General features: G+C 35.6%; 7 protein-coding genes across 17 annotated transcripts in view; 6 read left to right on the top strand and 1 right to left on the bottom strand.

Moving 5' to 3' along the window:
• Positions 71–1769, top strand: LOC105171390 (basic 7S globulin). The gene has a single exon (XM_011092489.2). It carries the CDS (start codon positions 158–160, stop codon positions 1409–1411), a length of 1254 nt encoding a protein of 417 aa, XP_011090791.1. The 5' UTR covers positions 71–157; the 3' UTR covers positions 1412–1769.
• On the top strand, positions 2694–4364 carry LOC105171389 (basic 7S globulin-like). Its single transcript, XM_011092488.2, has one exon. It carries the CDS (start codon positions 2866–2868, stop codon positions 4195–4197), a length of 1332 nt encoding a protein of 443 aa, XP_011090790.1. The 5' UTR covers positions 2694–2865; the 3' UTR covers positions 4198–4364.
• Positions 4548–6156, top strand: LOC105171583 (basic 7S globulin 2). The gene is made up of 2 exons (XM_020697267.1): positions 4548–5760; positions 5833–6156. Exons 1-2 carry the CDS (start codon positions 4846–4848, stop codon positions 6088–6090), a joined length of 1173 nt encoding a protein of 390 aa, XP_020552926.1. The 5' UTR covers positions 4548–4845; the 3' UTR covers positions 6091–6156.
• Positions 6591–8429, top strand: LOC105171388 (probable aquaporin NIP7-1). The gene is made up of 5 exons (XM_011092486.2): positions 6591–7048; positions 7129–7353; positions 7444–7638; positions 7807–7868; positions 7940–8429. Exons 1-5 carry the CDS (start codon positions 6869–6871, stop codon positions 8151–8153), a joined length of 876 nt encoding a protein of 291 aa, XP_011090788.1. The 5' UTR covers positions 6591–6868; the 3' UTR covers positions 8154–8429.
• LOC105171387 (stem-specific protein TSJT1-like) lies at positions 15212–18894 on the top strand. Its single transcript, XM_011092485.2, has 5 exons — positions 15212–15527; positions 17044–17284; positions 17370–17490; positions 17618–17727; positions 18561–18894. The coding sequence occupies exons 1-5, from the start codon at positions 15325–15327 to the stop codon at positions 18594–18596; spliced, it is 711 nt and encodes a 236-aa protein (XP_011090787.1). The 5' UTR covers positions 15212–15324; the 3' UTR covers positions 18597–18894.
• Positions 21831–24588, top strand: LOC105171384 (nuclear transcription factor Y subunit C-9-like). Of its 9 annotated transcripts, none has more exons than XM_020697480.1 (5): positions 21831–22023; positions 22114–22147; positions 23206–23268; positions 23341–24065; positions 24319–24588. In XM_020697480.1, exons 3-4 carry the CDS (start codon positions 23238–23240, stop codon positions 24012–24014), a joined length of 705 nt encoding a protein of 234 aa, XP_020553139.1. In that variant the 5' UTR covers positions 21831–22023; positions 22114–22147; positions 23206–23237; the 3' UTR covers positions 24015–24065; positions 24319–24588. The 9 variants fall into 9 exon arrangements, with proteins under 9 accessions (XP_020553139.1, XP_020553140.1, XP_011090782.1 ...); XM_020697481.1 differs by having other exon boundaries at positions 23203–23268; XM_011092480.2 differs by having other exon boundaries at positions 22114–22166.
• Positions 24784–26752, bottom strand: part of LOC105171385 (ATP-dependent (S)-NAD(P)H-hydrate dehydratase) — a 5799-nt gene continuing 3830 nt past the window's right edge. For all 3 annotated transcript variants that reach the window (XM_020697478.1, XM_011092482.2, XM_011092483.2), the window contains exons 8-11: positions 26423–26484; positions 25627–25693; positions 25149–25328; positions 24784–25070 (exon numbers count right to left, since the gene is read on the bottom strand). In XM_020697478.1, the coding sequence (XP_020553137.1) occupies positions 25031–25070; positions 25149–25328; positions 25627–25693; positions 26423–26484 (349 nt within the window). In that variant the 3' untranslated portion in view covers positions 24784–25030. The remainder of the gene's footprint in view (positions 25071–25148; positions 25329–25626; positions 25694–26422; positions 26485–26752) is intronic.

Genomic DNA, 26752 nt, shown 5'->3' with positions numbered 1-26752 from the left:
TTATCCTTATGCAATTCTATCTAACATTGGAAAATGACCCCATAAGTCAACAACCACATTCTGTACCCTTTTAAAATCTCAGCCTGCGGCATTCCGCCACAAACACACATATCATTCAGATCTACAGACTCTTTTCCAACTGTTCTTTTCTTCTGCGATGGCTGCCTCTGATGACTTCGTTCTATTGTTTGTTCTCATTTTTCTTGTTTCTGGCTCAGTTTCTCAGAACCCCATCTTGCCGAAAGCTGGAATTATTCCGGTTACAAAAGATTTCTCGACTCTTCAATATGTTGCTGATGTTTTAGTGGGTGAAAATCTTGCGCCTGTCAAGCTTGTGGTGGATCTTAATGGCCCTTTTGTTTGGGTTGACTGTGAGGTCCACTCTGTTTCTGCATCTCAGCAGCCCGTCGAGAGTTGTTCTCTTAAGTGTTCAATGGCGAAGCCCATTAGTGGTTGCTCCAGGCCTGGTGGTGGGGCGGTGCACGACTCCAAGATTTGTACTTTACAAGCGGAAAATACTATTGCAAGAATGTCTACATCTGTAGAGTTGAAGGAAGACAGGATGGCTATTGAATTCTGGGATGGGACGGGTTCAGGTTCATTTGCCAGAAGTGAGAAGTTCTTGTTCTCATGTGCGCCAAATTTGTTGCTGAAAGGGTTAGCTAATGGTGCCAAAGGCATGTTAGGGCTGGGGAATTCAAGAATTTCATTTCCATCACAATTTTCCAGCACATTTGGCTTCTTCCAGAGGAAATTCTCCTTGTGTTTGTCCCCATCGGATGGTGCAGTTTTCCTAGGTGGGAACCCTTTAGGGAGTGAGGTCTCAAGTTCAATGATGTACACTCCCCTCATTTCCAAGAAAGACGGTTTACAAGAAGGATATTACATGAATGTGAAGTCCATCAAGATTTCTGGTAAGAAATTGTCTTTGCATCACTTAGGGCTTCTCAGCACGAAAATAAGTACTGTTGTTCCTTACACCACCATGGAGAGCAAGATTTATGGCACATTTGTTGAGGCTTATGTCAAAGCTGCTACTTCAATGAACTTGACTTTAGTGACACCTGTGGCTCCATTTGAAATCTGTTTCAGTTCCAAAGGAGTGGAAAACCAAAGAATTGGCCCAAATGTGCCCATTATTGATCTTATTTTGCAGAGTGAGATGGTGAAGTGGAGGATTTATGGCAGGAATTCAATGGTTCCTGTTAGTGATGAAGTCATGTGTTTGGCATTCTTGGATGGAGGTTTGAGTCCAAAGGACTCCATTGTTATTGGAGGCTATCAGATAGAGGATTATCTTTTGGAATTTAACTTGGGAAATTCCATGCTTGGATTTTCTTCATCATTGTTAATGGGGCAGAAAGGCTGCTCCGACTTTGAAGCATCTGTTATGTCCAGGGAGATTTTCTAATTTAGTGAGCAGAAAGCAAATTTAGGTTAGTTCCCACTTTATACAGTTGTGGGATTGTAATTCTCATCTTTTGATGCTTGTAAGCATGTAAAAAGAGTTGCATAGGTTAGTTCTCTAGCTATCTTGAGAATTATTGAGCAGTGTTCAGGAGAATGTTTTCAGTTTGTTCAAGTTCTCCTCACTTTAAACCTCTGTCGTATCACACATAGGTAAATTCACATGAAACAGGCTCAAAGGCAGAGGTTGTATGTAGTTCTATATTGTTCCAACTGTTGCAAACTAAGATGACATGTAATTTCCTGGAATTCTTGTTCTGTTTCTGCGACACAAGCATCGTGATTACTTGAATTTCATTTGAGATGATTTGTTCAGTCATATGTTTGATCGTACTTAAGTTCCTTCATAGGTGACAAGTTGAAACTGATACGGCAACAACAAACACTGTCCAAACTCGGCTGATAAAAGGGGCTTAATCTACTTCTACCTTCCCTTCAAACTTGTGATCAGCTAATCATAATTGAGTGGCCCTATTATATATTACAAATTGGACTATATTTCTACTTTCTTTTAAATGTTACGCAATTTAAGACCATTTAACCGACAGACACGGTCCAAGCATGGACCTTCCAAGCACTCAGGGGGCCTTATTGCTATGGGCTGTCATGTGAAATAAACTCATGAAGTTTTCTGCATTGCAGCCCACAGAGTATGAACAATCTTAGAGTTGACTCCTCGGATTTCTGCTGTCTAGTTCAGGTATCGGAGGTTGTAAAAGTATGGAATTTGGAAATTCTAATTCTAATCAATACACGGATATCCCATTGCCAGGTTTGTCTCTGCAAATGCTTCAAAAGAGGTATGGGATTCATAGGATAAAGTCATTAAATATTGGACACCGGAAAGGTTATAATAGCTTTTGAACTCTGTAAGGATTCAAAAGTAGCCTTCTTTGAGCAAAATAATAGAGGCTCTGCAAGGGATTAAGGCAATTCACGAGGGAATGCAGAAAACTGTTGAAGAATTTTTCGCAGAAACCCACAGCATTACATTATTCAGTAGACCAGTAATCTTTAAACGAAAATCCACTGGAATAAGCTTTTGGTCTACAACGATATAGTCAAAGAGATTATTCTAATTTAACTGCGTTTTCCAGGTTTCTCGAACGCAGATAACAGCAGCTAATATTTTATAAAGATTGAAAACCAATTTAGAATTGGTTTCCTGTTCCCAATATATGCTCTATCTCTATAAAAGAAGATTTAGAAAGAATCCGAGATACAATTCCATTTTCTTTCGACAGGCTTTCTCAGTTCCAACGTATTGCTGCTATATTTAGATAAGTTTTTGCCACGTGCAAAGAGCCCACTTGCATGAATTAAACCCGCTATATATATGGCACCACATCTTTCAATCTTCATCAGTTTGCATAGAAATTTTTCATTTCCCTTACCCAAATGATGTCTTCCTCTTCCTCCATTCTACTATGTCTTGTTTTCTCCCTTTTTCTTTCCATCTCTCCCAGCACAGCCCGAACACCTGGAAAACCTTCTCGGCCCCAAGCTCTCGTCCTTGCTGTTACCAAAGACCCATCCACCAGCCAATACTTAACCACCATCCGCCAGAGAACCCCTCTTAGGCCCGTCAAGTTAACAGTCGATGTTGGCGGGAAAGCCTTGTGGGTGGCTTGTGATCGTAGTGAGTACATCAGTTCCACTTACAAGCCCGCTCTCTGCGGCTCCCCGCAATGCAGACTTGCCAAGTCTAAGTCTTGCGACGACTGCTGGGACGGGCCGAGGCCTGGTTGCAACAACGAAACATGCTCCAACGTGGTCTACAACACGGTGGAAAAATCAGGTCAGATTGGAGAGGTGGCCACTGATGTTCTGGCCCTCCAATCGACTGACGGGTCGAATCCTGGAAGGCTTGTTCGGGTTCCCAACTTTCTATTTTCTTGTGGTTCCCTGTTTCTTGGGGAGAAACTGGCCAATGGAGCGAAAGGGATTGCTGGATTTGGTAGAACCGAGACCTCACTCCCCTCACTCTTATCAAGGGCCTTAGGTGTGCGTAAAAAGTTCGCAATATGCTTGAGTTCATCAGTGGGTGTGGCCTTTCTTGGCGACGGACCTTATGTATTGCTCCCGAGTGTTACAGTCTCAGATCGACTCATTTACACCCCGCTTCTTACTAATCCTGTTAGCACTGTGCGCCCTATCATTGAGAAGTTCCCTGATTATACTTGGCCTTCAATGGAGTACTTCATCGGAGTGGAATCCATAAAAGTCAATACAAAAACTGTGCCAGTGAGCCAGGCTTTGCTAAAATTCAACGCGAAAGGCAATGGTGGCACGAAGATAAGCACGGTCGAGCCTTACACCGTATTGCACACATCAATCTACAATGCAATCACAAAAGCATTCGTCAAGGCAATATCCAAGGTCCCTAGAGTGAACCCGGTGCCGCCATTTGGGACATGCTACAAGGCATCGAGCCTTGGGAGCACACGTCTAGGCCCAGGGGTACCTGCAATCGAGCTCGTGCTCCAAAACAATGTGACATGGATGATTTTCGGTGCCAATTCAATGGTTTATTTGAATAACAGTGAGGTGGCTTGCCTGGCATTTGTGGATGGAGGTAAGAAGCCTAGGACTTCCATTGTCTTAGGAGGGCACCAACTTCAGGACAACTTGGTGGAGTTCGATGTGGAGGGATCAAGGCTCGGGTTCAGCTCTACTTTGTTGGGCCGTCAAACGACGTGCGGCAACTTCAATTTTACTACTAAAGTTTGAAACTGTAATTAGTAGGAGTACTGAGTTGGCCGTGCCTGCAATCTTCCAGGTTTCTTAGTTTGAGTGTCTTCTCTGTTTTTGGCTATGGGGAAATAAATGTAACAGTTCCTTCTGCTGCAATCTGTGCTGTTGGTATGCAAGATTAATGTTCTGTGGAATTGTATTAAGATATGCTGCAAATTCTACTCACAGGGTTGAACTTCTATCTTTTGTGATAATAATCACTAACAGAATAGGAACTTGAAATTTCGAGCTAAACGAGTTTGGCCGATAAAAAAGGCTCAGTTGTACATTCATTGTAGCACACGCCATTCTCCATTTCCGACAGATTTTATAAAATTGTCGAAGCCTAAATATGCGGGGCCGTTTTATCATTTTTAATAGGTTTTCTCTCCAAATCTGAATTTCCCATAATTAATCCTAAAAAAAGTCAAATTATGTTTTGTCAAAGATTGCTGCTCTGACTTTAGAAAATAATTGAGCCAAATAAGTAGTCAAATTGCCAGTTGTCACTTGTCAGAGATCAACAGGTCATACTTCAAAGCTATCCATCTCAAGATAATCAAAGACTACTGCAGCCCATGGAATGGAAAGATAGCTTCCTAACTTCCTAATACTATCAACTCAGACATCAATCAAGATCTTCAAATGCTTAACGGAATGAAGAAGCCCATGATCACTATCAGTCTGCTGAATCTTTTCATTCTTTTCCTGATCTTCACCCACAATAAAGCCTCAGCTCAACCTTACACTACATTGGTTGCACCTGTCAAGAAGGATGCCACCACTTCTCTCTATACAATAATCCTGAACTCCAACGAACGCTATGTGGTTGACCTCAGTGCTCCTTTCTCGTGGCAACGCTGCCCCTTGCACCACTACCCCCGGGTGGCTTGCGTGTCTACTGAATGCTTCCAAGCCCAGTATCTCTTGTCACCCTCTTGCCCCCTACCATATACTATGTCAACAACAAGGCCATGTACTTGTATGGTTACTCCTATAAATCCCAGAACCAAATCCTGTGCCTTAGCTCAATTGACCTCAACCAATCTCACGATATCGTGGACTGATGGTGCCAATCCCACGGCCAAGATTACCTTCAGTGATCGATATTTATCATGTGCTCCGGCATCCCTTCTTTATTCCCTTCCAAGAGGAATAGTAGGCCTGGCAAGCCTTTCTTGGGCTCCTTTAGCTCTACCAGCTCAGTTCTCTCCTCCATTTCTTGGAGTCAGTAGAAAATTTGCAATTTGTTTGCCAAGCACAAGTTCAGGCAATGGGGTGGTTTTCTTTGGTGATGGACCGTATAATCTTCTTCCTCTAACAAAGTTTGATGTATCAAGTCTTTTATCTTACACTACGCTCCTCAAAAATCCCAAGTCTGCAGATTACTTCATTGGCATCAAGGCCTTATCCATAAGTGGGAATTCCATCGCACAGTCTCCATACGAGGGAATCAAGATTAGTACTGTTGTACCTTATACTACGTTTAGGACCGATATCTATGAACTCTTTCTCAAGTTTTTCAAAAAGGCAATGAAGGGCATTCCTAGGACTAAGAAGGTGAGTCCATTTAGTACATGTTTCAATGCTAGTGCAATTGGTTTCAGTCGGGTTGGCTTGCATGTACCTCAGATTGACTTGGAGTTTGCCAACGGCAAGAATTGGACTATATATGGAGCAAATTCCATGAAGCAAGTTGGTGGAGATTCAGCATGCCTTGCATTTTTAGATGGTGGAAAAACTCCAGAACACTCAATTGTGATCGGATCGTTCCAGTTGGAGGATAACTTGTTGCTGTTTGATCTTGATGAATCAAGGCTGGGTTTCAGTTCTTCGTTGTACTTTGAGAGGATAACATGTGGTAGCTTCAATTTTACAACTAGGGTTTGAGCTTATGTTGTACAAAGCAAATGATGCAACCATTGATCAGCAATTGAAGTAAATGCTTATGTACTATCCTGTTTGGTTTGTTTGTTGAACTATCAGATCAGGCATCAGACACAGCCGGATCATATAACCAAGAAAATCATTAGTGCTGCAATATCAGATGTTTTAATGTACTTTTGAACTGTTTTCTTTACAGTGTAATCCATTAAAGATAATTTTAAAAGATTGTCAAGATAAGGCCTTATGGTTTGGACCACATCCCACAAGATCAATCTATGCAAAACTTATCTTAATTTTCTGAAATACAAATTGTTTAAAGAATGCACAAGAATTTGCTGATCTTGTTACGTGCCTGTTCTCACATACGTGCAAATCTCTGATTCACTTCTGTTCCTGCAGATGCAACGCACGTGAGAAAGTCGGTAGTGATGTTACTTACATACCAAAACTATTACTCTAGGTAGTAGATAACTGAGAAGCAGTTAGACAGATACCGTCAACCTGACTTATTTACATCGACACTGAAGAAGCATGAGTAACTTTTTCATGTAGAATATGGGAGCAACACAAGTATTGTGTGGTTAAGCCAACAGCCCCATTTCCAGCTTCCCACAGTTTCTTCCCTTCAGTTAAAAGCTTAAGCAGTGTGAATTAACAGATAATCTGCAACATCCCCACTACCACCTTCTCAATATGGAAGTATGCGAACATACTCAAGAAATGCAAATTTAAAGACTATATTCAAATTAGGCAGTGAAACTAGTGCAGCAAAAGTCAAATCATGAAAGCCCCATTTCAAGATTCATCATCTGCCGATATTTCAAACAGAGCATCGACAAGTAGCCAGCCTAAAAACAACCGAGAATTGGGGTACATCACTACGTCAAGCAATGGAAATGTTGCAAGAAATTACCATTTCTTGAAGTTTCCTAATCAAATAAATACAAGTCTCGTCAGAAAGGTAAGAAGACGATGAAAACCTCCAATATTTTGTCAGAATGAATTCAAACAGAAAGGCCTTGATATGATCTGAAACCACAGGTCTTGGCAGAGGCATTAGGAACATTCATCTTGATGTTTTGCATTGGTGGGATCGTTGCAAACATGCGTTTCATGGGAGTAGAAGCAGGGCTACTGGAATATGCAGCAACTGCAGGTTTAACGGTTACAGTCATAGTTTTCTCCATAGGCTCCATCTCAGGTGCTCATGTTAATCCTGCCGTCACAATAGCTTTCGCAGCTGTTGGCCCATTCCCATGGTCTGAGGTAAAAAGTTTCCATCACGAACCACGATTCTGGGTGAACTCATCTTTGTAAGAAACAAAGTTATCCGTTTCTCATTTTCTTTTATTGAAGGTTCCATTCTATGTCCTTGCACAAGTTGGTGGTTCTGTTTTGGCAACATACACAGGAAAATTAGTTTACAGTATTAAACCAGAGGTTATGATGACAAGACCACTCCACGGGTGCACGTCGGCCTTTTGTGTGGAGCTCATCTCAACCTTCATCATTCTGTTCTTATCCACATCCTTAATCAGTGAACCACAATCTGTAAGAATCTAATACATACTTCACCTTAGTATTGCATCACAAGAATCCAATATTGTCTCCATAAAAATCTCTTTTCTAAATTCATCATAATCGCATTAGCCATCTCTCGTTTCCAAGTCATATAATTTTCCTGCATAGTTAGTACAATAAGTAACGCAAGTTTTGCAGCTAGGACCGTTATCCGGATTTGTTGCTGGAGTTGCCATTTCTCTAGGAGTGCTAATCTCCGGGTAAAAACTCATCTCAAAGCATCAGAATTCATCTGTTTGACTAAACTGTCATCGTTTTATGTCGAACACAGGCCTGTCTCGGGGGGGTCGATGAATCCAGCAAGATCACTAGGACCCGCACTTGTTTCTTGGAGATTTGATCACTTATGGATATATGTTGTAGCCCCTACAATAGGAGCTATTGCCGGTGTTCTCACCTACCGGATTTTACGACTACAAGGCTGGTCATGCAAACCTGATCCTTCACTTAGAACCCTTCAGTCCAGTCAGAGCTCCTTGCATTAGATGTTTTACCAACAACAACAAGATATACATACATAGCTTGGTCATTTTTCAATCTGTGAATGAATAAAGATGGAAAATATGAAGTTAGATATGTATGACTTAGAACTATAATGGTAGTGCAAATTTCTGTTGTGGGAGTTGGGTTCTTGTTGTTCTGACAATACATACTTAGTTTAGGAATAAGGTGTGATCTTCTATGATGTGTTTTCTGCAGTTGTTTTATGCTTTTCAGACATCAGAAATTACACTTGGGCCCACTAAAGCCTATGAATGGCCCAGATCTTATTTCGGGCTTAGCCGTGACCAAGAAGAGCCCAGCCCAATCTGAGTTATATAGATTTTCCCTAAATAAACAATTTTGCCTTTTATTGAGGTTTTGAATGAATGTATGGCTTTTTATTTTTCAAATCCATATAACATTCATAGTATAAATCTTGTCGTCTTTATTTGTCCATTCACTCATAAAAAATTCTCTAATATTTCTTTTTCCTCGTCCTCAAACTAAAACTATACCTTCACCCTTAATTTGTGTCATAATCGGACATGAGTATTTAATTCCTTAGTTTTCTCTCTATTTTCCATGATTAACGAAGCCTGAGATGGACAACCAGCGTAACAACAACTTGTGCTGAGCTAAAACGGCATATACTCATAAAAATACATGAAAACAAACATTTACTCCGAAGAAGAAAAGGTCTAATTATGACAGCAAGAAAACCCTTTTTTCATATCAAGATACCATTGATTGTTGGCAAAGAATTAGACAAATCTTGGAGTATTGTCAGCTCTTGCATACTTTAATGTTACTAAAAATAAGAGTGTCACTTTAGAAGTAATTAAAGTAATAATGGGTTCCTTTCAAACAAGTAATACTGGAAATTCATGATGTCAAAGTGCCTCTTGGAGGGTAAACAAATGATGTCTCCCATCCAACAACTTAGGCAAATCAAATATTTCAAGCACTCCGACAGAACTCCTGGATTTGAAACTGGGGCTGAGAGTAATCGAAACCTAATACTTGATTCAGTGAAAATTGAGTTATAGTGATAAAATCATGTAAATTTTCAGCAAATGTTGCGAGAATGGGAGATGATGAAAATGTTGGAGAGCCACTAAGAACCTTGGTTGTTGATGAGCTGACTCGAATCCAATGGACAAAGCATGAGTTGATCAAGACATGGACATGTGAATATTTAAATGGTCCAATCTCCAACAAGTATGGGAACATCTGCACCCCAAAGAAAAGGGCCTTTTCTTGAGTTTGAAAACGAAGTCGTATTTATCCTCAAATTTTCCCTTTTTTTTTTTTGCTATAAATAAATTACAATTCAGATACTTTATTTTAATTTAATATCTTAAATATGTTTTAAAAATGTATAATTAATTGTGCAAGTATATTTCCGAAGGGAAGCCAAGGTCAATGGAAATTGGACGAAGATGTGGTTCGCACTCGTCTACAGTGACACTATTAACAAAACACATAGCTCTGTCCTGATCATGAGTGATTGTGGTTGCCCCCCACCCCACTTTGCTACAGTTAGAAAACTTTTTCTAGATTTATTTGGTTGGCGTCGAAAAAAGACGCTATTATTAATTGGGCCGTTTGTTTTTATTCATTTTTGCGAAAAATGAAATATGTTTGAATTGTATGTTCAAATTTATGCTTATAAGTGTAAGAAATAAGAAATTGTTTGGATTTAATTGTATTTTAAATTTTTAGTATAATTGAAGAGAATAAATAAACTATGTGGCTTATAAGTGTATTCGAGAAAGTGAACCTAAGTTACATATTTTTATCGGCATTTGGTCGTCTTAATGGAATTAGACTAAATAAATAAATTTTCGAAATATTAAAATAGTCTAATACTTCTGCGTTTCAGGAGCTCGTCCTTTATATTGGAGATTACGTCACTCAAATTTTTTGTCGATAATCTATATTCCTATACTTTTATTTTTTTTTCTTAAATATGAATATATTACTGCAAAAAAATCATTATATTTTTCATAAATAAAAAATCTGATTTTATTGGATGGAGAAAAAATTCTAGTAGTGTTTGACACTATTAGTAGTGCATATTAACTTGAAGGGCCCCTCAAACTTAGGGTCTTTGACAGGAACCGACAGCCACCCGTTTCCCGCACGAGTCCACTCCCTCTTCATAATCTTTTCATTTGAATACCTCAAGATCATGAAATTAGACTCATGCCCTTACTTTTTATTGAAATTCCAATTCAATACTCATAACTTCTTATCTTTCTCTGTTAGAAGTTTATAAACTTCTAATATTTTATTTTTAAATCTTATAAACTCGTTCGTTCAAAAATTCATTACAATCTTTACAAAATCCTCATAAACTCTATAAATATTATAAAAAAAACATTTTAAAAAATTATACACTCATTTAAATACGTTTTAAATAGTATATAAATAATATATATATATATATATATATATAATATGTGAAGACTCAAAGTTCAAGAACTCACTGTTCACTATCAGAAGAGATACTTTAGATTTAGGTCTTTCTAGATTTTTAATCCAATAAAAAAATGAATAAATATCAAGAAGTATATGTGGTTGTGGCTGGGGGGGGACAATAGTTAAGTGAGGGGTACCCACAAATTAGTATTCCTCCTGAGCGTCAATCGCCCATACCATCATCATCATCATCATCAAAACCTGGGGCCACAGCCCAATACCGTGGGCGTCACCGTCACCTACCTGTACTCCCACACCTCACTCCTCTTTATTACCCTTCCCACTATTTCTTTCAAATTTTTTTCTCAATAAAACTATTTAATCATTTTTTTATTGTTCCATTTCCTTTTTTAATAAAAATAATATAATAATACAATGTAGTGCCGTCATATAAAAAATCTCAATTATGAAAATTTGATGTGACATAAAATAAATATCCACATATTTATAAAATCATGTAATATAAATTTTAATCGTCACATTAATCAACAAATATTTATAATCTAATCTTTATTTGAATTCTAAAATTTATTATATATACTAAATATAATACAATAAAAAATAAAGATTATACGAGCTATTTTTTTCTCAACAACGCAGTATGTGAAAGATACATACTCTTCAACGAACAAACATACGGATTCCATTAATAACTTAACGACGGGACTAAAATAAAACGAATTATAAAATAATATATTTAAAGTGAGACTTTCATAATAATTGGGACGAGCCTATCATACCAAAATCAAAAGTGAGATTTTCCCATCATGGGACCTCAATCTATTGTAACCATATTTTAAAAAATAAGACTATATTTTGCAACACTAAAATAATATTAAAGGAGAGCAATATATTTAGGACAAGAGGAATAAAAGGTTGGATTAATGTTCCCTCAAATGGGAGTAGAATATATCTCATATTCTCCCACATCATCAAATTTGTTGTAATTATCCTCATTTAATCAGAATCTACCACTAATCAATTATATTTTTCTCTATTTTCTCATATGCTAAAATTTATCATCGCTTTCACACTAACACTTCATTAAGAAGGTGTTTGGCTAAATTTATTTAAAATATTTTAAGAACTTAAATTCTTATCTTAAAAATGAGTTATTTAAGTATTTAGACGAGTAAAATATCGAAATTTCTATTAAAAAAATTAATTAAGTGTTTGATATAATAATAGTAACGAAAACAGTTTCATAAAGCTTATAAAATTCAGCCAAACACCCTCTAATTCGGATGGCCAATAGCACACAGGAATTAGAGTTTGGGTCCATCCATTGTTTCGCAACTTCGCAAGTTGGACCCGTGTGTTATTATTCCTTAGCAAATGGCAAATTATTCTTTTTATTTTATTTTATATTTTAATTGTTCAGTCAGTCTATAGAATTGATGACATGTTAGGATGGTGGGTACTTTAAGCACGTAAATAGAAAAGGGTAATTGTCAAATCAATTGAAAAGAAACATCAAAGTATACCCAATTGGAATAGGGGTTTGGAGAAATTAGGAGGTTTTTAGCTGTTGTAGAGCAATCAAAAAGTTTGCGTATGATTTTCGAAATTGTTACCTATGGATGAAAGCATTGTCTTACACAAGTCTTGGATAAGATTTGACATTCGTCGCTTTTTTATAAAATGATGATTATATATTATATTTATATAAAAATTATTAACAATAAAAAATTTTACACGTAGAATTCGAACTCTTGTAATTTAAGCCTGAAATTTTAGCATTTGGCCAACAAGTAAATAATTATGCAATGATGATGACTATATAGTTTTATATTTAATTATTTTCTTATATTCTTATTTAACACTGGATATATATGTACAAACTGGTCTATATATTTAATAGAATGTCATAATTATTTAAAAGTAGTCCTCACATAAATAAAAGTTTTGATAAATAAAGATATGTAAGAAAGTATTATTTTCAATAACAAACAAAAGTAGATTAAAAATTGAAACTTACTTTTATCCACTAAAAATGAAATATTTATTTTACATCAAAGATTTTTTTTATAGTGCAATATGTTATTAAAAATGATATATTTGATTTTAAAATATAAAAAATATATAACAATGTATAGTACGAGTTCTACAGTGATAAACAATTATGCAATGATGGTGAGTGTGTATAATAATGTAATTATTAATTTTCTTGAGTAAAAAACCAAAAAAAGGGAAGTGTGAATATATCGGAACGGCAAATGATTCCCATTTTTAGGCATATTCCAATAAAATATCTGCTCAATCAATCGTGTTTTGTTTGAGTGGTAAGGTTGAGGTCTTATAATTAAAATGTTGCATATTTGAATCGTATGAATGTAAATATATAGTGTATGTTTAATAGTAGTATTTTATTTTATTTTTTTGTTTGAATTATTTTTGTTGATTTTAAAATGTTAATATATTAAATTAATATTTAAATTTCAATATACTGAATAATATAATTATGATTTAAAAAGAAAGGAAGAAAGGGACTTGGTTAATTAATTTATTAAATAATTAATGTAAGGTGAATTTAAATACCACAAGAATAAAACAAAATTGAAAGTGGAAACATTCATTGTATCTTGAAATAATGAAAATAAAATTTATTTAATTTTATTATTATGAAGATGAATTTTGCTACTTACAATTTGTCAAATCAAATGCGACATAAGATTCTTTGTGTCGTGAAGGAGAATTTAAGGTGATAATTGTTATAAAACATGTACGAATTAATAGTCAAATAGAGATATTAATTACCACATTAAAAAAATAATAATAATTAGAGATATTAATTAGTCTATACAAGTAGAAAACAAATCATTCATTTTTTTTATTAAATTAATTTTTATTTCAATATAAACAACCAATCAGAAATTAAATAAAATTACTACCCCATTATAATTATATGGAGATCTTAAGAAAAATAATATTTTAAATAATGAGTTTTATTTATCTTGATTTGTCGCATTGTTAATGTTGTTTTAGTGAAATCATCAAATATACTACAACAATTAATGTTAATAATGTATTAGCGTAGTTGTTAGAATTGATATTTCACGAACAAATTTCAAATTATGATTATTAAATATATAAATATTTATTTTATTTTTGAGTTAGATTGTTGTAATTTGTTTTTCTAATAATTTTTTCACATTATTTTCTTCTTTTTATATATATAAATTTTATTTCTTTTTATAATTTTTTATTTATGATAATTTTTAATATGCTAGTAGAAATTATGTACCATAAAACTAGATTTTTTACTGTACTTGGAATTATTACAGAATGATCTCTTCTTGTCCTTTGCTGGCATGAAGAAAAGAAAACAAATGACAATCAGCAGAAGCCATGGCACGTGGTAGAATCTGACTTGTTTGTCCCTAGAGTCTAGAATACACCCGACGCCGCACCCGATGACCGCCCCCATCTGTGCTCTCCTCCCCTCCCTAGCATTCTCCTCCAGTGCGTGCCACGTCATCCAAAAAATCCAAAACTCCGGCGGGTCCCACTGCAGACCCCCCACCTTCAGAGACACGGGAATTATCGCCCGTCCATGGACCCCACCCCACATAGATATTCTCCGATGCTCCAATATTATGGATTAATATCACTTCTCCCCCAGGATTTGTACCTTTCCGCCCAACTTACCCTCCAAATCAAGAAAATATGACTTTCACTCCCCTAAGTTGCAATTGAGAAATGTTGTGAACTTTTAAGTGCACAAATGGTCCAATAAAATTGACATTTGCAGAATAAAATGTTATAGAAAAGTAATTTCGAGATTTACAACAATTAGTTATATTGATTTGACAATATGTGAAGTCATTTGACACAATTTGAATTAAAGAAATTCTTCTTTTTTCTTTTTTCTTTCTTCCAAGCAAAAATTCATAATAATCTCATAAATCAAATAATGAAAGTAATAAAGGCGTCGACCTGAAATAAAATGAGTGCTTGCAGATTATAGAATGAGCAATTCTATAAAGGACCTTATTAATTTATCTATAATAAAAAAAAAAATTAAGTCAAGAATTCAAAAGACATTCCTGACATTCTAGATAAGGGATGCTACAGAGATAAAGTGCTTCTCCGAAGTGCAGAGCTTAGAGATAACATTCAACCCCTTAAATATACTACGTCCGCTACTTCTCTGATTACTTGATTTTCAATTATTTTTAAATTAACACATTTAAAAAATTAATGTGCCACCCATACAACAACCTTTTAATATTACACAATAATTCCTACTCGTACCTCAATCCCTTTGGTAGAACATTAATTGCATAAAAGGAATTCTATTAACATTTAGTTGGACAAGTAACTCAAATTGAGTTGGGATTTTGAATGGATAAAAATGTTGTTTCTTGAAAAAAAAATTGTAAACAATAAACGACTTAGGACTATTAACTTTATTCATTGAGGGGGGCGGGGGGGAATGTAAAAAATACGTTGTTGGAGGAGGGAATTGCAAGTAATTCTAATTCCATGTGGCAACAACGTAAGATTAGGAAGATTCATATAAAATTACGGAATCGCCCTTGCCTTTCTTTCTATAAATCCAAATCGCCCCTCGCCACATTTCCTCTCTATTCCATTTCCAGTCCCTTCAGACGGAGTGAGAGAGAACTATACATACGGTTTTTGTGTGTGTATACAGTTTAGAAAAAGGGGAGAGAGAGAGAGAAAGAGAAGATGTTAGGAGTTTTTAGCAGTTCTATAGTGTCGCCGCCGGACGAGCTGGTGGCAGCAGGGAGCAGGACGCCGTCGCCTAAAGTGACGGCGGCGAAGCTGGTGGCGAGGTTCCTGGAGGCCAATTCATCGGCGGTTTCCGTGCAGATCGGAGACGATGTCCAGCTAGCCTACACTCATCACAACCAGTCTGCTTTACGGCCGAGGTATTTACTATACTGCATCAAAAAATTTAAAATGGTGTAGATTATTAGTATGTAGAGTTTGTGAACAGCTTCATTTCGGATGTCGACGATCTTTAGTGATGGTGTGTGGTGATCGGAGGGTGGAGAATGGTTTTTGAGTATTTTGGTCATTTAATGTCCTGATGAATCATGCATGTGAGTTAATTATCATCATATGAGAAATAATTTCTGCATAATTTTAATTTGCCACTATTTGTTATTTGTGCGAAATTTTGAATTTTCCAGTGTGATTATGCTGACACAAGATAGAAATATTTAATGTTACGTTTTCCTTTTTGGCCTGTGGGACTTATTTTCTTATAGTTTATGACTTAAATGTGCTTTTTTTTTTTTTTTTTGTCTTTTCTTCGGTTTTCTTTTTCTTCTTAGCACCGTTAGTTATTGATGTTAATGCCTTGATGGTCTCGCATATATATTATGATAATTGTTTAATCAACTTGGGCGAAGGATAAATAATTGTGATTTCTTTCTCCAAGAATTGGGAAAGTTTGGTTATTGTTGATGATCATCATTGTTTTGATGAGGGAGTAATCAGTAGAAGGATCTAGCTTTCTAGGATTTGAAATTTTTGGGTCCTGATTTTATTGCATGGGTACCACGTATCGGAAACTGAGCCCAAGATTCTTGTCTAGTTCTTGGATCTGTTCAATATAGTCAAGTCTCGAGTTGTCTTGATGTACAGATCATGTAGACCCATACCGTAGAAGAATTAGATCCACACGCTTCTTTCGTAAATAAGATATAATCCGTTTTACTTTTTTTTAAATTCCAAGCAGTTCTTTTAAATATACTGCAGTGAGTTAATTGTCTGATCATTCCATGTTTCACAAAGATTATCCTCATAATCACACTTTCTGGTTAATTACTTTGTGAAGTCCATAAATTAGTGAGCATTACCAAGCCCAAGTCTTGTATATGTTCAAATTCCACTAATTATATGAATATTTGTAAGAGTAGTAATTGTTAATAAATTGATACCTGTTAATTATTAATTCATACAATTAATTGTTCTCAAATTCCACTGATTATATGAATATTTGTAAGAGTAGTAATTGTTAATAAATTGATACCTGTTAATTATTAATTCATACAATTAATTGTTCTACTTTTATGGAAGTAGTCAAAACAGAACCTAAGTAATGATCTTTCTGGTTTTTGGACGAGGAAGCAGCTTTCCTCAGTAACTTGAAGAAGAATATAGAAAGATAAGGTTGTTGAGAAACTGAAACCTAATATTCCACCATGCTTAATGGGAAACTTATTTATCACTTATGTTAGGTGGGATTACTGTTGACCTTGATATGCCGATTTGATTGATTGTCTTCAAAATTGTTCTGTATCTTCCTTCACCTATGAATTTCCACCAAGGTTAAGTTTTATGTACTAGAATATTCTTTAATATATATTCGTATGGTGCTTCTTGCTATGTAAGTTTATTATGTAATGCTTGCCCCTAATTTGGCTGATAAAATTGCAGATCGTTCGCAGTTAAGGATGAAATATTCTGCTTGTTTGAAGGAGCACTGGACAACCTGGGGAGCCTTAAGCAACAGTATGGTCTTGCAAAATCTGCAAACGAGGTGCTTTTGGTGATAGAAGCGTACAAAACGCTTCGTGATCGAGCTCCCTATCCTCCAAACCATGTCGTTGGCCATCTTGAAGGGAACTTTGCATTTATAGTTTTTGACAAGTCCACATCTACTTTATTTGTGGCTACGGTGAGTAATTAGACTAACCGATTGTATAATTGAGAGACTATTAGTTTAATTTCTTGCACCAATAAATTAAAGTTGGTGGTGACAGGACCAATATGCTAAGGTTCCTCTATATTGGGGAATCACTGCTGATGGCTACGTGGCGTTTGCTGATGATGCGGACTTGCTTAAGGGTGCTTGTGGAAAGTCTCTTGCTTCTTTCCCAGAAGGTGAGTAGAAAATCGTCGTTTTACTTCTATAATTAGCTTGGTTAGCATTCACAGTTTCAGTGCCTAACAAAGACGGTTGTTACGCGAATCTCCTATTTAACCATGGTTATGTTGCTTGATTTCTCAGGTTGCTTCTTTTCAACAGCAGTTGGGGAACTCCGGAGCTACGAAAACCCAAAGAATAAGATCACGGCTGTACCTGCTAAAGAGGAAGAAATATGGGGAGCAAAATTCATGGTAAAATCATTCTCTTCTCAATAATTTGCATAAATCTCCAGCGGATGAGAATCATGTGATGTGATCCCAGTGTCGTTTGTTCTCATCCATGTGATGTGATCCCAGTGCCGTTTGCTTAACGAATTGGGAACCCCTGATCACTTGAATTACTTGACACATATGTACAACAGCTTAGTTGAAAACGGAATTCAAAGCCCGTTTTTCTGCGAAGTTGTTCGTATTCATATTCATGTGACCTTATAATCTCTTAAGATTAGTGATTCAATTTGGTGGCGTTTCCCCATTCCTCGCCACGCATCACTTTAATATGAATTATGATACACTACTTATAATCAATTTCCTTGTGCCCCCTGATAAGGGAATCTCCAAGTCGTCATGAAACTGATATTGTTGTATTGAGTTACATTCTTTCTTGTAGCAAGTCAAGCAAGATTAGTCAGTACTTATCTTTAGGGCATTGACTAAAATGAAGATTAATTGCAGCACGGGCACGAAAACAACACCAGCCGTAGCTTGCGTGTGAACTTAGAGAGCGACATCTTCTATCCTATTGACTTGCCAATTTTAGAGTAAATAACAACAGCTGAGTTCACCCAAAAGACTTTTGTATGAGGAGCATTAGGTAGGGTATTATAGAAGAAAAATAGCAAAACTTGGACCACATTGAAGAAGATCCTCGACAGTTGGGGGTCCATCTAAAGTATCTCTCTTTCGTGCTCGACTTTTATTTGGAAAAATTGACTGATACCCAACCTTATAAAGTAACCCCTCATAGCCACATCTTCCTCCTTCCTACTTTTTGACGATTTCTTTGTATGTGGATGATATTTCAGGTGGAAGGGCCGAGCATCGTTGCAGCCACAAAGTAGACTACTGTCTATTATCTAAACATGGGTCCGTGATCTCTAATTATATGAAAGCTGAAATTAAGTTGGAGTCTGGGCATGATGAGTTAGAGCCGTGTAAATAAATGGAGGAGAGTCACTTGTTTGTTGGTATATTAAGACTTTTAGCTTTGTGTCAAATTGTACTACTTTAGGCTTGTTTGCTTGTGTTTTCGCTGTCTCTTTTTTCGTGGTTGTATAGTCTCTTTTAGTCCTGTGGTAATAAGGTTTGGCTCATGTGTTTGAACTAATGGAGCAATGCTTTTTACTTCTCTTTTATCTACATTCCTCTTCTCTACAACACTCAATTTGACACATCTGATCAAGATCGTGTTAAAATAATTAACCATATATATCATAAAACATTAAATTGTATCTTATTAAAATTAACTCCACCGGTAGTTTAATTTCGAAAATTCTTGCATTTAATTTTATTACGTGCAAATTGAATTAACATCAGCATTAACACAAATCTTATCATTAATGTTACGTGATCTTTATTATTTAGCATCTGCGTATTGGAAATACAAGAATTCCCTACTCAGACTGGGGAATCAAATGAATAGGAAACCCACCCTCTTTATGAATAATGGGAAGAAATAATTATATTTACAAATCGTTATCAATGGTCTGTTTATATAAATTATGTTTATTTTTTATATACTTATAGAATTTATCTCTAATTATAGAAAAGTACGGGATAGTTTATATAGTGATGTAAATTCTTTTGGGATGTACTATGCACGTATAATTTTTTAAAAAATATAGGTAGTTTAATATAAACGATATTGATGTTTCTGATAGTTGAGTGTATATGTAGTTATTCAAAATGTATGAACAATTTGTGCAGACAGATCATAAATTAAAGGGTGTAAATTTAATAATTCCTAATGAAAATTATTGCCCACGAAAAGAAGGGTAAATTATATCAACACTCCCTATTACTCTCAAAGATTAGATCTAATTATTCAAGTATTTCATACGTTTTATAAAATTACAAGAATGTTTGCTGATATTGTAATTGTAACTTTAGTCACACCTCTATTCAAGGGTAAAATTTCAAGAATACATCTCTTATTATTAATTACATCGACACTCCCTCGGGGGTGCATTCGTATTTGCAAAGGGAAAATTATATTTATATAATTAGATATTATTTTAAAAAGTGTATTTATAATTTTATAAATAATATATGGTATTTATGTAAAAGAAAAAGAATGAATACCATTCATTAATGATATCATTTCACATAGAAAATAAAAGTTAGGGTTCATTACACTTAGACCCCTTTATAAAATGTGAAATTATATTTTTTTCTCAAAAAATTTCAAAATTAAACTTACACTCCCTCAAAAAATTCACCATTTACACCTGACCTCCTTTTGTTAGGGTGTTAATGAAAAATATTGATGTCAACAAAAAAATTATATAAACTTTCAATTTTATCCCTCATTCAACAATTTCATGTGATAATTTTTGTACTTGTGAGAAGGAAAATATAATAATGTTAATCTCACTCCAAATATATATATATTAAATTTATCCTCTCAAAGTACAAAAAATGTATATAGAAATGTCAAATGATGGGCAAAATTAAAAATTTATGTAACTTTTTTTGTTGAGCTAAGCATTTTTCGAATAAATCCTAAGAAAAAAGAACATATAAATAAAGTACTTTTAGGGGGAGTGTAAGTGTAATTTTTTTTTAAAAAAATAAAAAGTATAATTTTGTATTTTTAGGAGATGTCTAATTATAATTAAGATAAGGGCTTGATTGATTTGGGATTTCAAGTTAGAAACAACCGGAAATCTCTTCATGGATATCATAATGATTTAAAACTTAGGAGTAATAATAATTAACTTTGGTTTATCCATAGTTTGGGTGCCATCTATACTATATAGTTATGAATTAATAAATTGGGTGCTACTTTAGCAAAAGGCAGCTTTTTAGTGGGGAGGAAAAGAAAAAGTTTCTCATGTTCACTTCTTTTGGTGGGATTTTCTTATTGGAGCCTAAATCCCTTAATTGCCCACAAAATTTTTCATACCTTATCAAATGCATTTCTATTACTCTATCAATACATTTTTTGGCCAATTATCCAACTTTCAGTACAAATTTAATTATTTTATGGAAGGATACATCCTTCACAACACTTATAAATGCACGAATACTTTAAAAAATTATTCAATATTATGACCGATACGTGCTACATATGATTAAAACACGTGTTAGATATGACATTCGTGGTCCAAAAATAAAAATAAGGATATAGTGTCGAACACGCCTGTTGGTGTCTTCAACATATTTCATTTTTTTTTTTTATATAATTTTTAAAAAAATGGGTTTTATTTTATTAAAAAAAAGGAGTTTTGAGGTTAAGAAAACAAAAAAAAAAAATAATAATTTTTTCGTCTCAAACTAAAAGTTTTAAGATGAAGTTACTGAAACTTTGAAAGATAGTCATGACGATTTAATTAATTTGAATTATTAGAAAATTTTTATTGCAGACCTTTTACAATAAACTGATTATATATATTTTTAAAATCATATTTGATTAAGAATTTAGATATAAGACATACTTATTTTATATTTTTATCTTAATATATTTCAAAATACATATTTTAATTTATCAGAAATTGAGAATATATATAATAAAAGAGTTATATTATATATAGCTGTCCGAGTGTCGTATTTTATTTTAACTTTTAAATTTTTTATGTCGTTGTATCCATGTCGTAATATGTTGTCTATGCAATATAGCTTATAATCGTTATATTTTCATTTTTACTTAATATCTTTTCCTCATGAAATCAACTATCATCATTATACTTTTATTAAAGTGGCATGCTACACTTGAATTTTTTTCTATAGTGTTTTATTTTGTGAATTTGAGCTGAGAAAATAATAGCAATATATTAATAAAAATTCAGACATACGGTTTTATCTTTTAATTATTATTGTATAGTCTTTGTAATTAATGTTTACAAGTACCTCTCAAAACAAAATAAAAATAAATAAATAGTACTATACAAAATAAATAAATAAATAAATAAAAGAGATAATTTAAAAAAAAAAAAAGGAAATAAAAATAGCTGAGGAGGTCACTTTCGGAAGTGCAGAATTATGGAGTTTGGCGAACCAAAGCTTCCAGCTTTCTCCGTGCTACACCTATACACATATACATACAATATATATACGTTTATATATATGTATAGGTAATATATATTCACAATCACTCATAAACATTAAACACAATATATATATATATATATGCATATGCGCGTAAATTTGCAAAACAGGTGACGAAATGAGTTGAGGATTCGGTGAAGCTATTTATTTCAAAAACCCTAGCTTTGATTGTTGTTTGTCTTCTACTCGAATTCGTTCACCGCTTTCAACTGCAACCTACAGGTATCAGTACTTTGTTTCCTTTTGATTTCGCCGTATTATTTTTCGCTCAGGATTTTGGCTGAAAATTGGTTCTTTACCTGCTGTTGCTAGGTTTTTGGAAGCTGAAACGGAGCTTGAAGTTCAGGTTGTAGTTTCGTGTAGAGGTGTGATTTTGCCCTTAGATGTGTATTTGTGCTGTGTTTAATTAATTTATTTATGTTTTGGTACGGAATGATGTTTATTTGTTATCTTATTGGGGTTTATTTTGGGTAATGTGTTTGACTTATACTTGGTGTTTAAGTCTTTTCGCTTGAAGATGTGTGCAAGTTAGATATGTTGGCATGAGTTAAACGTTTTGGTTTGTGATTTCTGTGCTCGCTGCATAATTTGAATTAGTGAAGGAAAGGGAGAAAATAACTATTGTGTTATATGGAAGAGAAAATATTGTTTGAAGGTAAAAGAGGGAAAAGGTGATAGTTGGTCTCGGTGCTTTTAGTTGCAAGTTGGAGTTTATCCTCGTTAAGATTGAATGTTTTTAGAAACTTTTTCTCAGTCGCTAGGAGACTATATCCTCGACATGTTTTCTATTATTGTTGTTTTGCGGGTTCATCTTGCTTAGTTTTTATAAAGAAACTGCAATTAAATAGGTTGATATGATGACCTCTGTTAAATCCGTGGAGAGAGTTGAGTTTTGAGTGCCTCATACGAAGGTACAAAAAATGAGGAGATGCATATTTTTAGGTAGTATGTATTGATGTAAACAGTAGATGAGATAGATCCTGTTTCTTGGATCAGATAGTACATTAACTATTCGCATTGCATGAGAGACAAATAGGTCATTCTTTGGTGGCAGGGTTGCCGTGTGACTGAGTTATTGGTTTCAAGAAATTAAGCATACAAGGGTAGTCTCTTCTATCATTGTCTTGCAAGGTTTCCTGGTTTGAAGTGCTCCTAAAGAGATCTACTTGTAGAGACTGAGAATTGAGAGGAAGGATTCAGTGAAAGGCATAATCCTAGATATTTGATTTGGTATCTAGTTATTGTACCTTTGTTACATTTCAGATTCCAAGTTTCCATCAGAGTATAAGGATTTGTCTTTGAGGAGATGCATGTCTGATTTAAGTCTATTCCTAATATTTTATTCATAAACTTTCATCAAAGCTTCAATGACGTCCCGTTCATGTGATACTTGCCATTCAGCAGGTCGAACCTTCTGCAGAGGCTTGTGACTTGTAATGGAGCAGCAAGGAAATGGACCGACTCCAGGTATGGGAGTTGTGGGTAGCTCTGCTCAGATGCCATATAGTGTGACCCAATATCAAGCTAACCAAATGACAGGACTCTCGGCCCCTGCACCTGCTGCCTCAACACAATCCACCCAAGCTGCTGGTATCTCTGCCTCTCCAGCTCAGATGGCGCAACACCAACTTGCTTATCAGCACATACATCAGCAGCAGCAACAGCAACTGCAGCAACAACTCCAGAACTTTTGGGCTACCCAATATGAAGAAATTGATCAGGTTACAGATTTTAAGAATCATAGCCTGCCATTGGCGAGGATCAAGAAGATAATGAAAGCAGATGAAGATGTTAGGATGATTTCAGCAGAAGCACCTGTTGTCTTTGCCCGAGCCTGTGAAATGTTCATTCTCGAGTTGACGCTGCGAGCATGGAATCACACCGAGGAGAACAAAAGGAGGACGCTGCAAAAAAATGACATTGCAGCTGCAATCACAAGGACTGACATATTTGATTTCTTGGTTGATATTGTACCCAGGGAGGACTTGAAAGACGAGGTGCTTGCATCAATGCCCAGAGGAGCCCTTCCCGTTGGAGCTCCCACTGAAGGGCTTCCTTACTATTATATGCCACCACAGCCCACTCCACCAGTTGGAGCTCCAGGAATGTTTGTGGGGAAGCCTGTGGATCCAGCAATTTATGGTCAACAGGCTCGCCCTTATATGGCTCAGCAGATGTGGCCGCAGCAACCACAACCACCGGCAGATTCTTGAGCAGGTTTGACGGCCATCAACCTGATGAGTGCTTATCACGGCTTTTGCCATGTAAGTTCCCTGCCTTCAGCTGTTTTACGTATTACGGGTGTCTAATATTATTCACCGTCTGCCTTTTATCTTAGTAAGTCTTGTGCATTATAATAGGTTTCTTGTAAATAGTCAACTTACGGGATGAAATGATGCAATCTAGCTAAACAAGATTAGAAAACACTAAATCACGAAACCTGCCTCCCCCGGAAAAATGTTCCTTTCAACGATCTTATTATGCATTGATGATACCTTGATGAAATTGCATTCACAGAGGTTGTTGGCGCTCCAGGTTTCTGAATGTCCATGGAGCTAGAAGATTACGTGAAGTAATCAGGCACATGGAATGTCTGAGTTTATACAATGTAATGTAATATCTATCTTACAGTGCCAGCCTAGTGTGGATTGAGCTACCTTTATCAAGTCCTAGCTTTTGTACTATATATAACTTTGGCTCTGTCAAACTTTTAAGTGATGAACTTGTAAACTTTTGCTCCCAACTGCATCTTTTGCCTTCTAATTGTGTATTGAGCATCTTGTAATTTACGTTGTCTATGCCTTATTTCGATGGATGTAATGCTGAAACATGGTCCCTTCATAATTGGTCTTCAAGGTGATGTGATACGCCATTTTTGTAATTTCAAGTGGTTGTAATTGTACTTCCTGAGCCACGACTACATCTACCCTGATGGATGAAAGAAAAGAGAAATACAGCATCGAAGATTCTAAACGCATAGAATACTAGGAAAATTGTCAGCGAATCCATTCATCTGAAGACTCGGAAATACTTCAAACAAACTACATGTGGTTCCTTCTCATAACAGGCTAATTCCCGTTGTCTAGTGCCTCCAAAAGTGTCCAGGCGCATGGAGATTATTTTTCCGGAACCTTGAAGAACTAGTGCCTCAGGCTAATACTTTGACCTCTTCTCAAGTCGGTACCAGGGGAAATGCCTGAATGACACTTCCTTCAACTCAATACTGCAGCTATGAGTATTGTCGACTAACTGGACAGAATTCCTCCAAACTGCAGGAAATGTTTGAAATTTAGCATGTCTAAAATATGGCATTGCACAACATTGAGTTAGTTTAATGCAACACCCACCTTCTTCCCAAGTGTTCAATTATATCAGTGGTAAGAGTAGATCTTCCTTTAGTCTGAAATGCATATGAAGCAGCCTTTCTCAACAGAACAGACCCGGCAATGCACCCCAGAACTGTAGGACTCATGCTCAACTCCTTTTTAACTGCATGTTGACGGGCCCATGAAATGAACACAGCAACACTGGCAGCAAAAGTAACGACAAAACATTGTTCACATCACTGTTAGTTATCCAGAAAGAGAGGGTGATAAATTCCTTCAGTTGGAGATGGAAAACGGAACTGTAATTTTATCATCACAAGAACCATGGTAAACAGGCAGCTAATTTGCACGAACGAAAGTGTCTCCACAAAAAAGAATTGGAGTATTTATACCAGTTCCACATGAAAGAGACGTCAGAATATCTGTTGAACTTGATAAGTAGAAAACGGAGCCGTTACCAAATATCACTAGGGGTGTATTAAAGCTGATGACTGCTTACCTTCCAGAAAGTATATCTCCCTGGCCACCACAGCGACGTGGAGAACCAAAAGTGCTGACCGCACTGACTGCACAGTTCACAAAAGGAATTAGAATCCTTCAAAGCATATCACTTGACTGCATAGAAGCTACATTTCTTAACTGTGATGGCATATTGATCACGCAATTTTATAGCATTGATACTTTGGACCAATTAAAACTAGAATGTAATGCTAAAGGACTGTTGTCGGCTGCTAGTCAAGGGTGATGGTAAGTCAGCAGCTACAAAATGAAAAGGTAGATCCTCTTGAAAAAATTGATAGCTTAATCAGTCTATAGTGGTCAGTCACTATGAAAGTAACAAGTGGTATTGTGGTAATGAAAATGATTAAATTATCTTGCAGACAGCATCAACAGCATTAAAGCTGATTGTTGTCAGGCAGATCTGATAACTTACAAACAAATAGCATAATATGGAACATGCCAGGGCAGTGAAATACAAAGATAAAGTAGAGGGCAATTGGAAAAAAAGAGGAATGTGAGTGGAGTGATGTGATAAAGGAGTTAAACAGTTGTCATTTACAATCAATCAAGAGGTTCATAATGTAATATTCTTCAGTTGGAACATGTTCTGCATCATTCTCAATACACGTATGGGTATTGATTGACATGATATATAGGTTCTGAAGCAGATGAAGGTCTCAACAAGTGGTTATCAGTAGTTAGTGAATGATTTCAACTGATTTGCCTTCATCACCATATAAGTTTCCTAGTGACACATTATTAACTATTCCGGGCATGCAAATCAAAAAACTTACCTGTTTCACCATTGCTGATAAAGTCAGATCCTCCTTTCCTCAAAATGGTCACACCTCCTATTCTGACCAAGAAAAGCTATAATTCATCAGGGAGTAGGATGTAGAGTAAATTGACCAGACTAAGCCTCCCGAGTATATTGATGTATCAAAATGAGATCTTACTAATTACAAAGAGAATGTGATACTCAGATCATGCAGAATGGTCATTTGCGATCAATCACGGATGTCATAGTCCCATTATGATCATCTCATAATATATTATACTTCATTTCAGAAAACTAAAGCATGCACATGATCTTGCAATAATGTTAAGATGGTATATGCAGAATT

This window comes from Sesamum indicum, linkage group LG10, assembly GCF_000512975.1.
Source record: "Sesamum indicum cultivar Zhongzhi No. 13 linkage group LG10, S_indicum_v1.0, whole genome shotgun sequence".
Classification (NCBI taxonomy): Eukaryota; Viridiplantae; Streptophyta; class Magnoliopsida; order Lamiales; family Pedaliaceae; genus Sesamum; species Sesamum indicum.
The sequence above is the reverse complement of the archived record's forward strand: the minus strand, read 5'-3'. Positions and strand labels throughout refer to the sequence as shown.